Source organism: Urocitellus parryii, chromosome 2, assembly GCF_045843805.1.
Source record: "Urocitellus parryii isolate mUroPar1 chromosome 2, mUroPar1.hap1, whole genome shotgun sequence".
Lineage (NCBI taxonomy): Eukaryota > Metazoa > Chordata > Mammalia > Rodentia > Sciuridae > Urocitellus > Urocitellus parryii.
Genome location: NC_135532.1, coordinates 4,479,306 through 4,492,991, shown reverse-complemented (window position 1 = coordinate 4,492,991; position 13,686 = coordinate 4,479,306). Strand labels below are relative to the sequence as shown.

At 40.6% G+C, this 13,686-nt stretch overlaps 1 protein-coding gene across 1 annotated transcript in view; it reads right to left on the bottom strand.

The window, feature by feature from the left end:
• Nalf1 (NALCN channel auxiliary factor 1) overlaps positions 1–13,482 on the bottom strand; it is a 556,565-nt gene extending 543,083 nt beyond the window's left edge. The window contains exon 1 of the mRNA XM_026400073.2: positions 12,547–13,482. Coding sequence (XP_026255858.2) covers positions 12,547–13,482 — 936 coding nt within the window. The remainder of the gene's footprint in view (positions 1–12,546) is intronic.
• Between the last annotated feature and the right edge of the window lie 204 nt (positions 13,483–13,686).

Below are 13,686 nucleotides of genomic sequence, written 5' to 3'. Positions count from 1 at the left end.
CACACTAGAATCCCTCCTCTTCACTGAAATTTTCAGACACATTGAATAAAGATGAGCATTCAGTTTGAAAAGTCAAAACTGAAATGATATGAAAGGATTCATGTTTTATAAGTGGCTTTTAAATTTTCAATACATATATAGAAACTTCCTGGAATAAATAGAATATATGTGAAACCTGTCACAATTTGCCAAACCTGCCATGCAGATCAGATGTAAAGACCACAATCATGAGGACAGCAAGATCGTTTGCATGGACAAGTGGCCTTATGGGTTTTTTTTCCCACTGTTTCACTTCGAGTTGGGCATGAAGCCATTGCCCCGGAAAGTTCCTCCACCTGACAAGTCCTTGCTAAATGGCCCATAGCAACCAGACCAGCATCCACCATGGGACAGGAGGAAACCTGTTTTTAAATGGTTTAAGATTCAGAGTGACCTTTATAAAAAATTTGTTTTTCTCCAGACAGACTGTTGCAGTCTGATCCTTGATGTTGAATTTATCATAAGTGCCTGAAAAAAAAAAAATGTCTACCTGGAAACCACGTTCAAGATCTCTATCCAGACTAGAAAAAGGACAACTTTGATTAGAAATACCGATATTGGAGAGAGAGGCTCACCATGCCATCCTCAGCTGGGAGGAGAGCCGGACTGGGCAGAGCAGCAGGCTGTACCATCCGGCTCACTGGGAGGAGGACCATCGCTTGCTCTGCTCTTCTCCCAGAGACTCTCAGCCTGGACGGACACACCCCATTTTACAGTAGGTGGTGGAATAAGCCCTGGGTCCAGGACCTTGGACGGGAGGCCCCCACCCATCTTAGCACCAAGCTGTGGCAACAGCAAAGGTTACAGGTAAAGCAAATTATGGTGCTTATTATGTGCCAAGTGATTTTATATTCTAACCACTCCTGAGTCCCCCATCACCCTCCTTCCCCCTAAAGCCAAATCAAAACAAGCCAGGCAATCCTAAAACTACACATGGTCAAAAATTGGACCCTGAGTGGAATGTATTCTGGTCAAGACCATGATGATAAGAGGCAGATGTTACAAGGTTGGAATTCTGGCCATGCCACGCTTGACTGTGAGGGCTCTGGCACATCTCTTAACTTCTCTAAGTCTCAGTTACCCTGATCATTGAAGAAAGTGAACTTGACCCAGGAGGCCGGATTGTGCACAGGATGAAAAAGATAAGAATGTTCAAATTTTCACAGTAAGAATGAGATACAAGAGTGGGACTCCAAAGGACATTTTACACAATGGCTTCTGTCCCGTTGACAATAGCCCCAAAGAACTGTTGTGGAAGATTAATATGTGAAGAAGTACTCTGAGACCAATGGAGGAAAGTCCTGTGCAACTTGTCTCTACCGGTGCCATTGTGTCATGGGGTCCTGTGTGCTCGAGCCTTTTGTTTGAGAAGTTACAATAGTGATTGACATGTACATGAGCACAAGAGGTGAAAGAGTCTGTGTTCCTGAAATTCACAATATCAAAAAAAAAATCTTATACATCATTCTCAGCTCCTATCTATCACCAGAATAAGCACATATATTTATTTTTTTATTTTTCAATTATTCTGATGGATAAGAACATGAAGAGAAACCAGAGAAACAATTTAAAGTTCAAGTTAACAAGACTTTGTCTTTTAAAAGCAAAGTGCTATTACTAAGAAAGTAGTTATGATTTCCATGTAGAGAAATGTTCCCTCCCACCACACGGGAGACAACCACACTGTGCACATCATCACTTCTGGTGCTGGTGCCAAAGGAAGATGGATGAGGAAGTGTTTAAACTGATCAGGTCTAAACTGCAACCCTAGGAAAGACGGCCTCCAGGCCCATGACCGTAACTCCCACCCCTCCGCACATCTTCTACAGCTGTGCTGTGCGCTCCTGATCTCCCGGACAAGCTTTTCTGTTGTAGGACAGTGATGGCTCCTTTACCAGAACGTTCTTTCTTGTGTCAAGCATAGATCTTCCTGCTTCCACACCTGCACCCAGAGCCTAATTCCCACCCCTAGAGTCAGGAAGCCCTCTCCTCCCACATGGAGACCGGCCTTCCTGTGCCTCCCTGGGTTCTGTTTTCAGGAAGAGCACTCCCTCTCCCCATCCCAGCCTGCAGTCTTGTCTTCCACCACTCCCTCTCCTGTGTCCTAACACCTGCCACGTTGGCAAGGCTGGTGGCTCTAGTTCAGTGCCAAGGCTATCTTATTAGCTCTGCCTCTCCAATCAATAAAAATACTAATAAGAGTGGGTAAAGGTGGAGTTGGACAGAGCACAACAGAAACATTGCAAAGCCAGGAAACTAAAATGCAGGACAAATTTCCCACCTCTGCAAACAGGATTTGGAGGTGCCAGAATTTCCAGTGCTTAACAAACTATATGTGCCCCAATGTCCCCAACACTATTTATTATAACAGTAGGTTTAAAGAAGAGGAGATATGGTGACAATGGCTTCTCCATTGTCCTCACAGGAAGACTGTGGGAAAAGTGCTCAACTTCCTCTCCTCAAGTAACCCAGCAGGGTGCTTCAGCAGGAGGCACAGCACTGTGCACTGCTAACCTGAAATAACTGCAGAAACATGGAGCTGTAGGAACAAGAAGTTTCTACTCCAGCTAAACTCTCACTTTCCATTTTACTTAGTATTGTTTAAAAATTTAATCCACTTTATATTCCAATCTGTTGGTCCTATAAATTATACTATGGAGTCTCGGGGCAAGTCATTTTTTAATAAAATATTTTTAGCAGTACATACTAATGTTCAATAGTATTAAATATATTAAACATGATATATTTAAACTATTTTCAGCAGTTGCTGATAATTTCATATTTTAAAGCAGCATTTTTTTATTATTTGAAAATGAGTTTTCTTTTTGATTTAAGCATATTCAAGTTGATGTTTTATTTATTTTCTGAAATCCTGAAAGTAAATCATTATTCCTTTTTAAAATAAACAACAAAATAAAGGGTCTGGGATGTACAACAGCATGTTCAAGATTCGGCCTCTTTTTCACCCAAAGCTGAGTAATGGATGGGCCCATCATGCCTTTGGGATCTGGTGCCATCACCAACATTTCCTGAGTGTGATTCTTCCAACCTGCCTCTCTCATCTAGGTCTTAGATCAAAAGCTACATTTGATCTAAAATGCATTTCATCACAAATCATCGACTCTTCTAGACTCACAGCCACCTTCCCAAGCATTCTGCCCCTTTTCTCTTGACTGTCACACTTAGTGAAGAGTGGCCAGGCCCGTCTTTCTTTCCTCAACTCCAACTCATTCCTTAAACCTTCGCATTTTGACATCTCTTCCTGCCATTCCATTGAGACTACTCCTGTAAGGTCCCCAAGACTTAAATGCCAAACTCAATGACCTATTTGAAGACTTCGTTCTGCATATTACTTCTGCAGGGCTGCAGTTTGGATTCAGAATGTCACCCCTAACCCCATGTGTTAAAGTGGTACTCCCAGCTTGGCACTGGTAAGGGGTGGTGGCAAATTTAAGAGGTGGGGCCCAGTGGAAGGTCTTCTGGTCATTAGGAGTGTGTCTTGACAGAGACAGTGGGACCCCAGCCTCTCCTCCTCCCTCCCTTCTTCCTTTCCAAGTCATGAGGTGAGGAATTTGTACATGTGCTGCCGCCATGATGTGCTGCCGCTCTACGGCCCAGGAGCAACTGGGCCAACCCCTCACGGACTGAAACCTCCAGAATCGGGAGCCAAAAGAGACATCCTCTCTGCTGACTAACAAACCTGCACCTTTCAGACCATCACTCTCTCCTCCCCTCCCCCCCCTCTCACACACACACACACACACACACACACACACACACACACAGAGATACACACACTCTAACTCTTGCCCCATTCCCACTCCTCCACCCTCTCTCTTCACAGTCTTTTCCCCTGGTCTCCTTTCTGAACCCAGCCAACAGGACGAGCCACGGCCCAGTCACCTGCCTTTGTGTGTCACTGCAGCCATCCCCAAACTATCCAGAAACCCCAGCAGGGCTACACCAGACCTGTGAGTGACGGAACCTTCCCGGACCTCCCAACCTCAGCACATACCACATGGAGCAGAAACATGCCACTCTCACTGGGTCCTGCCTGAATTCTTGACCTACAGAATTGGAAGTAAATTAAATGGTCATATTAAAAAAAAACTTCAACTTATACATTCTCTTCACATTATCTGCTTTTTAAAATCACCTAGTCTATGCTCACAGCTTCCAGATCAAATCTACATGAGGGTGGACTCCACACCACACTCACTATTCCCACACTGGCTATTCCCATGATATATTCATTATTCACTGGGCATCTTCTAGCATTATGTCCAAAAATGAACTCCTTCCTTCTTTCACCAAACTCATCTCAACCTATTCTTCCTCTTGTATTTCCTATCTCATTCAATGGTGTCAACATAGACCTTGCTTTACACTTTATAAAACCCGTTTTATATCCTCCCTCTACATAAAATGGTTCACCATGTGCTAAAGTTCAGAAGTCTCCTGAATCTGTGTTTTCTTTTCCACTTTCATAGCTACTGCAATCACTTAGAATTTCTGTGCAACTTGGTCACCACCAGCCATGTCAGCTATTTAAATTTAGAATAACTAAACCTGAAAATTCCCCTTTCCCTAGCCACATTTTAAGTATTCAGTAACTGCATACTCACTGGACAGGGTAGAGAAGGAAAAGGTTCCCTGGCCATTGGAAGTCCCACTGCAGACTGCTGGTTCAGAAGACTCCACGGCTCTGCACTGACCTCTCTGTCACCACTTGACCTGTTCCAAGCCCATGCTACCTGGTTGCCAGAGCTAATTTTTTAAGTGAATTAAATCATCCCAAATGAGTCACTTAAAGAGAATTCTTCTTTTACATTTTAACTTACAGATAATGCAAATCAAAGGCTTTCTTGTAGGATAAATGATATGCCCAAGCACAGATCTCTCTCAAGTGGCATTTCCTACACACTTTTACACATACTGTACACAGGATGATGGATTAATTGTGTCCCCTCCCCCCCCAAATCAACATTGAAGCCCCAACTCCCTATGTGACCATACTTGAAAATTGGGTCTGCAAGTGCAGGAACGCTTAATTGAGGTTTGAAAAGTGGGGCCCTCACCCAAGAGGACTGATGTCTCTGATGAGGAGGAACAGGCACCAGAGTTCTCCCAGGGCAGGTGCACAGAGCAGAGGTCATGTGAGGATGGAGCGAGGAGGTACTCTGTGCCTGTCAGGAGGAGCCTCCCCAGAACCAGACTGGCGGTCACCTCGGTCACAGACTTCTTGCTCTGGACCTGTGATAAATGAACATCTGCTGCTAAGCCATTCAGTTTGTGCTATTTTGTCAAGGAGCCTGAGCAGACCAATATCCTCAGCCACATGGAACTTAAGAACTCAGTGCTAAGAATGATCACAGATCTCCAAAGTTGACTTCCTCTCCTCCAAACCCTCATACCCACTCTTTCTCTAATTAGCTCTTGATGTGAAATCAGACACCCCTGTGTTCTTCTGATCTTAACGCCATTCATTTATTCTGTCCCTGGGCCTTTGAAGGGATGGATTTGGCCATCCATCCAGCTGTCAGGGCTCTCAAAGCTCTGCCTTCTTAGCTGGCCATATCATCTGCAAATTGTTTTCAATAATAATTTCAAAATAAGCAGAAGCAGCAATATTGCAAAATGTTTAACAATTGCTAAACTATGTGAAAGGTAGATGTGGATTAGTATACTAATCTTTTAATTCTTTGGGATGTTGTGAATGCTCATAAACAAAGGAAAGAGAAAAATATTTAAGGTAATGAAATGAACTTCATATTTAACATGACCCAGATGTTCAACCTTGGGATATTTAGCTGTATGTCCTTGCTTTCCTCCTCTATGGAATCTGGGATGATGCTCATCCATGGGGTTGGCATGAGGAGGTAATGAATGAGAGGAGTTCTGACCTCTAAGATATTCTGAAGGTTTGGGTTGCTGCAGAAGCTAGTTCTGTTACTGAAAACTTCAAGTAATTTTCTGAGTCAATACTGTGTTCTGATCACCCATTTGCCTATTAGTTCAATTTTAAATAAATGAAGTTGGCAATAGTTCGTAAGAAAAAAAAATTATTTTTGATGGGAGTGGAGATGCAGCAAAGAATCCTGAACTGTGGGTTTCCCATGGGACAGAGGCTCTGGAAATGCCTCCTCTAAGTGGCAGGGAAGGACACAGCCAGACGACAGCAAGGCACACTGACAGGGAGGAGAGGAAACAGGTGAAGAAGGGGAACGTCATCCACTTCACGCTCAGATGGAATTCACTCTCCTGTGCAGGATGGAGCAGCCGGCACACCATGCTCATGCGTCTGCATGGGAGTGCTTACTGTACTCACTAGTCACAAAAATGAGGGGATGAGCTGTTACCAAGATCAATACTGGTATTTAAAAAGACAGGAACGTCTATATTCTTCTGGATTTTTATCATTCGTGGACATTTTATTTATAAATGACTGAACATGAAAACCACTAAGGAGGAAAAATAACCACTATATTTAAGATTTTAAATACCCAAGAGTTAGATATTTGCATTCATTCTAGTACAAAGCACAGTATAATCATTCACCACTTATCAAAAGACAAAGAAAGAAAGAAAAAAGAACACGTTAGCCATCTCTTGTTTTGAATGCCAAAGAATTAGAATGAATTTCATGAAGAAAATTCTACTACGTGGACTATAGTTAATGTCTTACTATTTGAAACTTAGTTTTCATTTTTCATAGTATCTTGTGACATAATTCTTTTAAAAAGGGGTTTTGTTTACATCGATTTCCAAAAAGACCACTAATGTCCCATTAAAATCACTCCTGAATTGATCGGTAATAATCCATGACTAGTTAGCACCCTGAAACTTCAAAAACCTGTAAGTCAACTTGTGGTTCCAGTATTATAGAGATAATTAAAAACAAAACTATAAGAAACATAGTTTCATCTATACAATGAAAAAAAAATTGAGAAGGTTTAATGAAGTGAATACATGAAGAAGGACTAGTCTTGAATCAGGTGAAACCATGAAAAAACAACAGTTTTTCTCTTAAAAATAGACAATTTTGAAAACATCTAAATTTTATCTCTTCAAATAGGATAAAATTATAGATTTAAAAAATAGCAAGGCAGGGTACCTCATCAAATAGTTGACTGTCTCAGGGAAACATCCCATTTCTGTGCTCATAGGCTCCGGGCAATATGGGGACACAGTGTCATGGGTGGGTCCTGCTAGAAACAGAAAACCCAGCCAACAGACCCAACTTCAAACAGTCAAACCTCTAGTCCTCCACACGTGCATCTCCTCGTGCTCAAATTTTCTGCCTGCACATCGCCTCCTGCTGGTGCCCAGGTAGCACCTTCTCCGCACTTCTGGTCTCTCCATACTTGCCCCAAGCCCTCTGCCTGTCTAATTACTGTCTCCACTCTTCCAAAATATGTCTGCGTTCTATTCTCATCTGCTTGGCACACGGAATATTATGTAAAACTGAGACACGGGACCTAAAATGTCTGTCCACAATGGTTGTCACTGTCAACCGGGAAGTGGTTCTCAACCTTGGCTGCACCTTGGAATCACTCAGGCCCAGAACTCAAGCCAGATCAATGACATCAGAATCTCTGGGTTTGGGGATACCCAGGCCTTGCTGTTTCCAAGACTCCTCAGGATACTCCACTATGACCCCAAGGACCACTGTTCTATTGTTCCCTATTTTGAGGAACCGCTTCATGATATGAATTAATACACAAGAGAGTCGGTGCTTAGTCATTGTGAGATTGACACCGATGAAGGTTTTTCAAACTGAGAGATAAAATAAAAGCAATACCTCAGAAAATTCAAACCCAAATGGTCCTTTATTTGAGACAGTTTTCTGCATATTTGTTCTCACATGTTAAACCTAACAAGAAAATGGATTATGATTTATATGTAAATAGCCTGAGACCGAGGGCTGGATTGATTGTCTTTCCTCTATGCTTTAATTCACCTTGAATAGGCACACGCTGACCTCATCTAATACAGGTGATTAAAACCAACATATATCTGCAAGCTTTCAAACCTTAGGTTTGGATAAGTAGGTTGTGCCCTATATAGCTACTAATTTGACCCAGTTACAAGTCCAAAGTAAAAATATTCATTCTTTGATCTGTAATACAACAGAAATCTACTATTAATACAAAATTTGGGGTGTTTCTCTATAAAAGCAAAACACAGATCACAAATTAGCAGTTGCATTTTGAGCAAAAATTAAATATAAGAGTTATAAATCTTGGTCATAAAAATATGTTATTGTCTTTGGTCTTACAAATAACCTTATTAGTGATTAATCATCTGCATGATCAGACTGTTGCCTTCTGTAGAGAACCATTCAACTACAAACAATTTGAAAATAATCAAGTGGCAGAATTTGAAAGAGATCTCTATAGATGTGTTCTTCATACTTCTGGGCAGTGACCTAATATGTACAATAGTACAAAATAAGCAGCAAAATAAAATATTTATTTCAAAATTTAAATGAAAAGAAATGTGAATAATCTTATTTTTCATATAAAAATATGGAATCTAAAGTTCATAACACTAAAATAAATAAGAACTAAGATTTTTTTTTTTAATTGCACATTATGTAACCCAAACTCTGCATTCTCAGATCAGGTAACATTGTGAACAGTACCTACCAAAAGACAGAATGTTGCAAGTATCAGAAGAGTTACAGAGGCCTAATACATCATATCCTTGTGGTCAGTGTCTGTTAAATATAAATAAGCAATAAAACCTTCTTTGAGATGAGGCTATAGAAATACTTTTATGGAGCATAAAGACTAGAGTTTTTGCTGATATAGGGAAGCTATGGAGGATACAATGACCTATGTAAAAATTTAACCTTAAAAATCCATGTTCTCTCACCACGTATCTGTATCTGAGGGTACAGTCCGTAAGGAAAACCTCAGTAACTACAAAAGTTTACCCAGAATACAAAAAAGAATATTCATAAATGCCATGTTTTACAACATTTATTTGTAATCCTCCTCAGGAGCTTAACATATGTAAGAAAAAAATCCTTATTTAAGTAAAAATCAAGCCTAAAAATAATATACATTTGTAATTTTGAAGCTTAAAATATTACATCTTAATATTGCCTGCCAACTTGAAGATTTTGACAGATTTGTCAGATTCTTATTATATACCAAAATATATAATAAGAATATAATATATTGTTTTGAATAACACTGCAACCAAAAAGAAAAATTACTGTTTTAATTTTTGCTATCCATTATAAAATGCAGCAAGTTAAAATCTATAGTATAAGTGATATATGCAACAGGTATTTTTGTTCTTTATGTCTTCATATATGAAAATTTTTATTTTTAAAAAAATTAAACCAGTTATTTCTTACATTACTACAAGTATTCTTGGTTGTTAATTATTCCTATAATGTGGTATAATATAAAGGATTACCATGGTAAATAAGCTCTATTGGAGCTCAAATTACTAGCAATTCAGATACCATGATTCTATATTTTAAGGTTTTTTTAAGAAAAAGTGGTCAGAAACTATTTAAAATAATTTAAATCAAAAGTAAATTTAATCCATTTTCCTTTGATACATATGTGGAATATGGTAAGTTTTAATGAAGAGAGAGAGAATATGAAAACAGAAAGTAAAATATATTCTAGCAACTAATCGATTATTTTGTTATATATGGGCATAAAACATTAATATATTAATATATTTTCCTAAAATGTTAACCATACTATTTTGTAGTGCTAACATATTTTTACATATCTTATCCACAATTTTAATCAATGTATTTATAAACTATTGAATTTTTCATGAATGTATTACCAATTACAGAAATATAATGCATTTACTTTTAATGTATTCCATGACTTTGTAACTTCCTTAAAAATGGAAAAATTTTCACAGAAATAATCTTTTTTAGTGGGAGGCGGAGGCATATTGCTGGGAGAGAACCCAGGGCCTTGCCCATGACAGACCACTCAAGTGCTCTACCACTGAGCTACCTGCCTGTCCCAGAACTTTTATCTGTAACAAAGCTCTGTTTGATAGTCATTTTATAATTATGTTTGAAATAATTGAGAAAGAAACTCAGACACAATCTTCAAAGACGACAAGTAACATTTTAACCCACGTGACAGAGTTTGGGTGCAGACACATTTGTGGCTTTTTCAGAATCCTAGATTAACTATGCGTTAAACTAAGGAACGATGCTTCTATCTCATTTCTACATATAACCAATTGATTTTTGAGCCTTAATCCAAGAACACCAACACTTTAAATTTAAATTCATATATTTTAAATGGCTACTGTGTAATAAATAAATATTTCCAAATGACCAGCAACAACAACAAAACAAACAAACAAAAACCCACAAAAACCTCTACAGCAAAGAAATACCTACAAGACATCACACACAGGCAATAAATTCTGTGTCTTGGTGAGGAGAAAATTCAAAAAATTTATATTTTACTTTTCAACGTGAAGAATTTTTTAAAGAGGTTAAGATTTTTAAAGGTAATGTGCCTTTGTGTATACAGCTAACTACTCCTACTTTCTACATAAACGTGATGCTGAAGTAGTTCATAACATTACACATCTAACTCATCCTATGTCTTATAGCTATCACAATTTAAACATCAAGTTGGGAAATAATTTAGGCAAGGAGGAAAATAAGCATTTTAACATATTTGTGTGGACATTTGAACAAAGATAACTCTGATATACGTATAGAAAAATATGCTTCAGCCTCTTGACAACACAGACTATCTTTGAAATACCGAACTATACAAATTTAAAGTGCTAGAAATTTCTATGAGGGCTTACATTCAAGGGAACAGGCATGTTCAAATTATTACCACAAACAACTTCTTCCATCTATCAATATTGAAACCTCTGCAACCTTGTTTTAGGAATAGAATTACTCACACACAGCAGTTTCCTTCCCTTTTATATTTTCAGTGCAACACATCTTGTCAAAATAAAGAGCTCCACAGTAAATACACTAAGCATTCATTATTAATTTCTGTCATTAAGATTGAGTTTAAGTCTTCGGCATGAGTAATAATGGTATTATAGAAAATTGAGACCCACTTATCTAGCAAGATAGCATTCTCAGTTAATGCCATAAACTCAGAATTACTATTTCCTAAGATGTATGCTTCTAGTCTTAAGAAATGATCCCAAAACCAGGTCAGATTGAAGTTAGCTTAATTGTCAAAAGCACAACTAATCAAGCCAAAGTAAAATGCAGCCCTTGACCCATATTTATTTAAAATAGGTATCAAATACCTATTACTGAAATAAGTCTTCTCTTGGAAAAGCAATGCAAATCCTTTATCTATACTATCATGGATAAAATTTCCAGGTGCATATCAGGTTAGAGGTAAAGAAGGACAGTTGTTCCCTTTGTGTGTAAGGTTGGGTAAGTAGGGAATAGAAAGAAAGAGAGACAGTCAGTGCTGTCTCACTTCTTTTGAAAGGTAATGATATTCATTGTGTTTTTTAATAAATTACCCTAGTGGAAAACACTGAGACTTGTAGAGATTCTGTCATCATTTCTACCCTACCAGAGGTCACTGCAGTATCTTCATCTTAACACTTCCCCTGGAAAATCTCGTTTCAGCACCAGGGACAGCAACACCTCTAGCCTAGGCTTGCCTAGATCAATGCAACTTGCACAAACTTCTTTGTCAGTCAGCAAAGGTTACATTCCTTGTTGTATTCAATAGGAAGAGCTTGAATATAGGCTACTAAATATTTCAGCCTATTTTTAATTCATGGCACCAAAGATTTTCCACTTAATACTTATGAAGACTAGTTACCCTGGAAAATCCAAAGTAATTACAAAATGTGTCTGATTGATAACCTAACATTGTTAATGAACCACTAGATACTTAATTACAACTTTCCATGCCTAGTGAATGTCACATCAATGATTATGCAAATGTTAAGAAAAGATAGGAAACTTAAGTAGAGTTAACTAGGCCTCAGACTTTCCAAAGATGAAGAAAAAAATGCCCTGTAAAAGCAGTAAATGTTTTTGTTGCTTGTCCTACATAAACAACCACACTTTCTCTGGCTCCTCTGGTCAACCAACTTCATGACGTCACTGCACTAGGGTTCAATGTGCAGGTCCACAGGCCAAGCCAGGCATGGCAGTCTCTGACTCTTCTGACTACCTGTGGTCACCAGTGTGCAGTCCAGTCTTCGTGGTAAGCCTTATTCAAATTCTATTTTTTTAAAATATGTAACCGAAATAGTTAAAGCAACGGGTGTATAATCTCAAAAGACCAGGGACTTCCCTGATCCTCCAAGGATCCCCAGAGGAAGACACCAGGCCACCAGAAATTCTCAACTGAGCAGCAAATCAAGCTCTTTTAACCAGTAAAACAACGACTGGAGCAACAAAGCCAGAGCCAGAAAATATTTCAAAACTCTGACACATCCACTGAGTGAACAGAGATAGAAAGGGACAGAAAAGGAGGTTAAAAAAATAAATAAGCCCACTGTTCCTACCTTACAGTCTTCGGGACACGACTTCACCGAGTACTCCTCCGATTGCAAGTACTTATGGAGCACACTTTCAAACTCTTCGTACTTCTCCTGAGCGTGGTGGTCGTAGTCTTGGTAAGCCGCGACGCACTGTCTGCAAGTGGTCCTCTCTCCGCCCTCCGTGAGCACCACATCCAGACTGCAGTTCAAAGTGTTGGGACTGGACAGCCCCGAGAACAACTCCCAAAGTGTGTAGGAATTACAAAACGAAAGGTAAAAATCTGACAAGTTCCAGAGCGGAGTTGGATGCTCGCCCCTCGCCTGCTGCTCCTCCCCCCCGGCCGCCGCCCCCCGACTCCAGTTCCTGGCGCACACAGCGTCCGCGCTCTCCACCGTGAAGCACTGGCCCGAGGAGGCGCCCTGGGGGTAACAAGTCTCCAGGCGCCACACGGGTCTGGCAGAGTTTCCTAGAAAAAGAGCCTTGCTCCGGTTATTTTTGCCTCGATTGCCCTTGCCGCCGCCGCCGCCGCCTCCCGGGGAGGGGGGCAGGGTGGGGGACGAGGAGGCGGAGAGGAGTCTGTGTGCCTGGGCGGCGGGCGAGGACTCCCCCATGCTGGCCAGGAGCGCGGGCCAGGAGGGCTCCTGCTGTCGCTGCCGCTGCTGCTGCTGTTGCTGCTGCTGCCGCTGCCGCTGTTGCTGCTGCTGCTGCTGCTGCTGCCGCTGCTGCTGCTGCTGCTGTTGGTGATGCTCCTTGTCCCGGGTCCGGGTCAGTTTGGCCTCGGCGCAGAACCACAAGTGATCAGAGAGCAGGACTGTGAAAAACAAGAGAGATGCCAGAGACAGTCGCCATTTCTGAGCCCTCTCGGAATCGATGAACGGTTTCTCGTTCTCCCGGGGTGCTGCCAACCAGATTTTTAAGCCGTCGTCATACTGTCGACACATCCAAGCACCCCTGGTCATATTTTGGGAACGCACAGCCCTGGCCGACTCCACCGTGAGGGCTCCTGTGCGGGTGTCACCACAATATGCATTGACTTAAAGGGTTTAATTTCCTTATCCCCTCCTCCCGTTTCTTCTCTCTCTCTCTCTCTCCCCTCTCCCTCTTTCTCTCCCTCCCTTTCTCTCTCTCTCCCTCTCTTTTCTCTCTCTCCCTCTCTCTCTTTG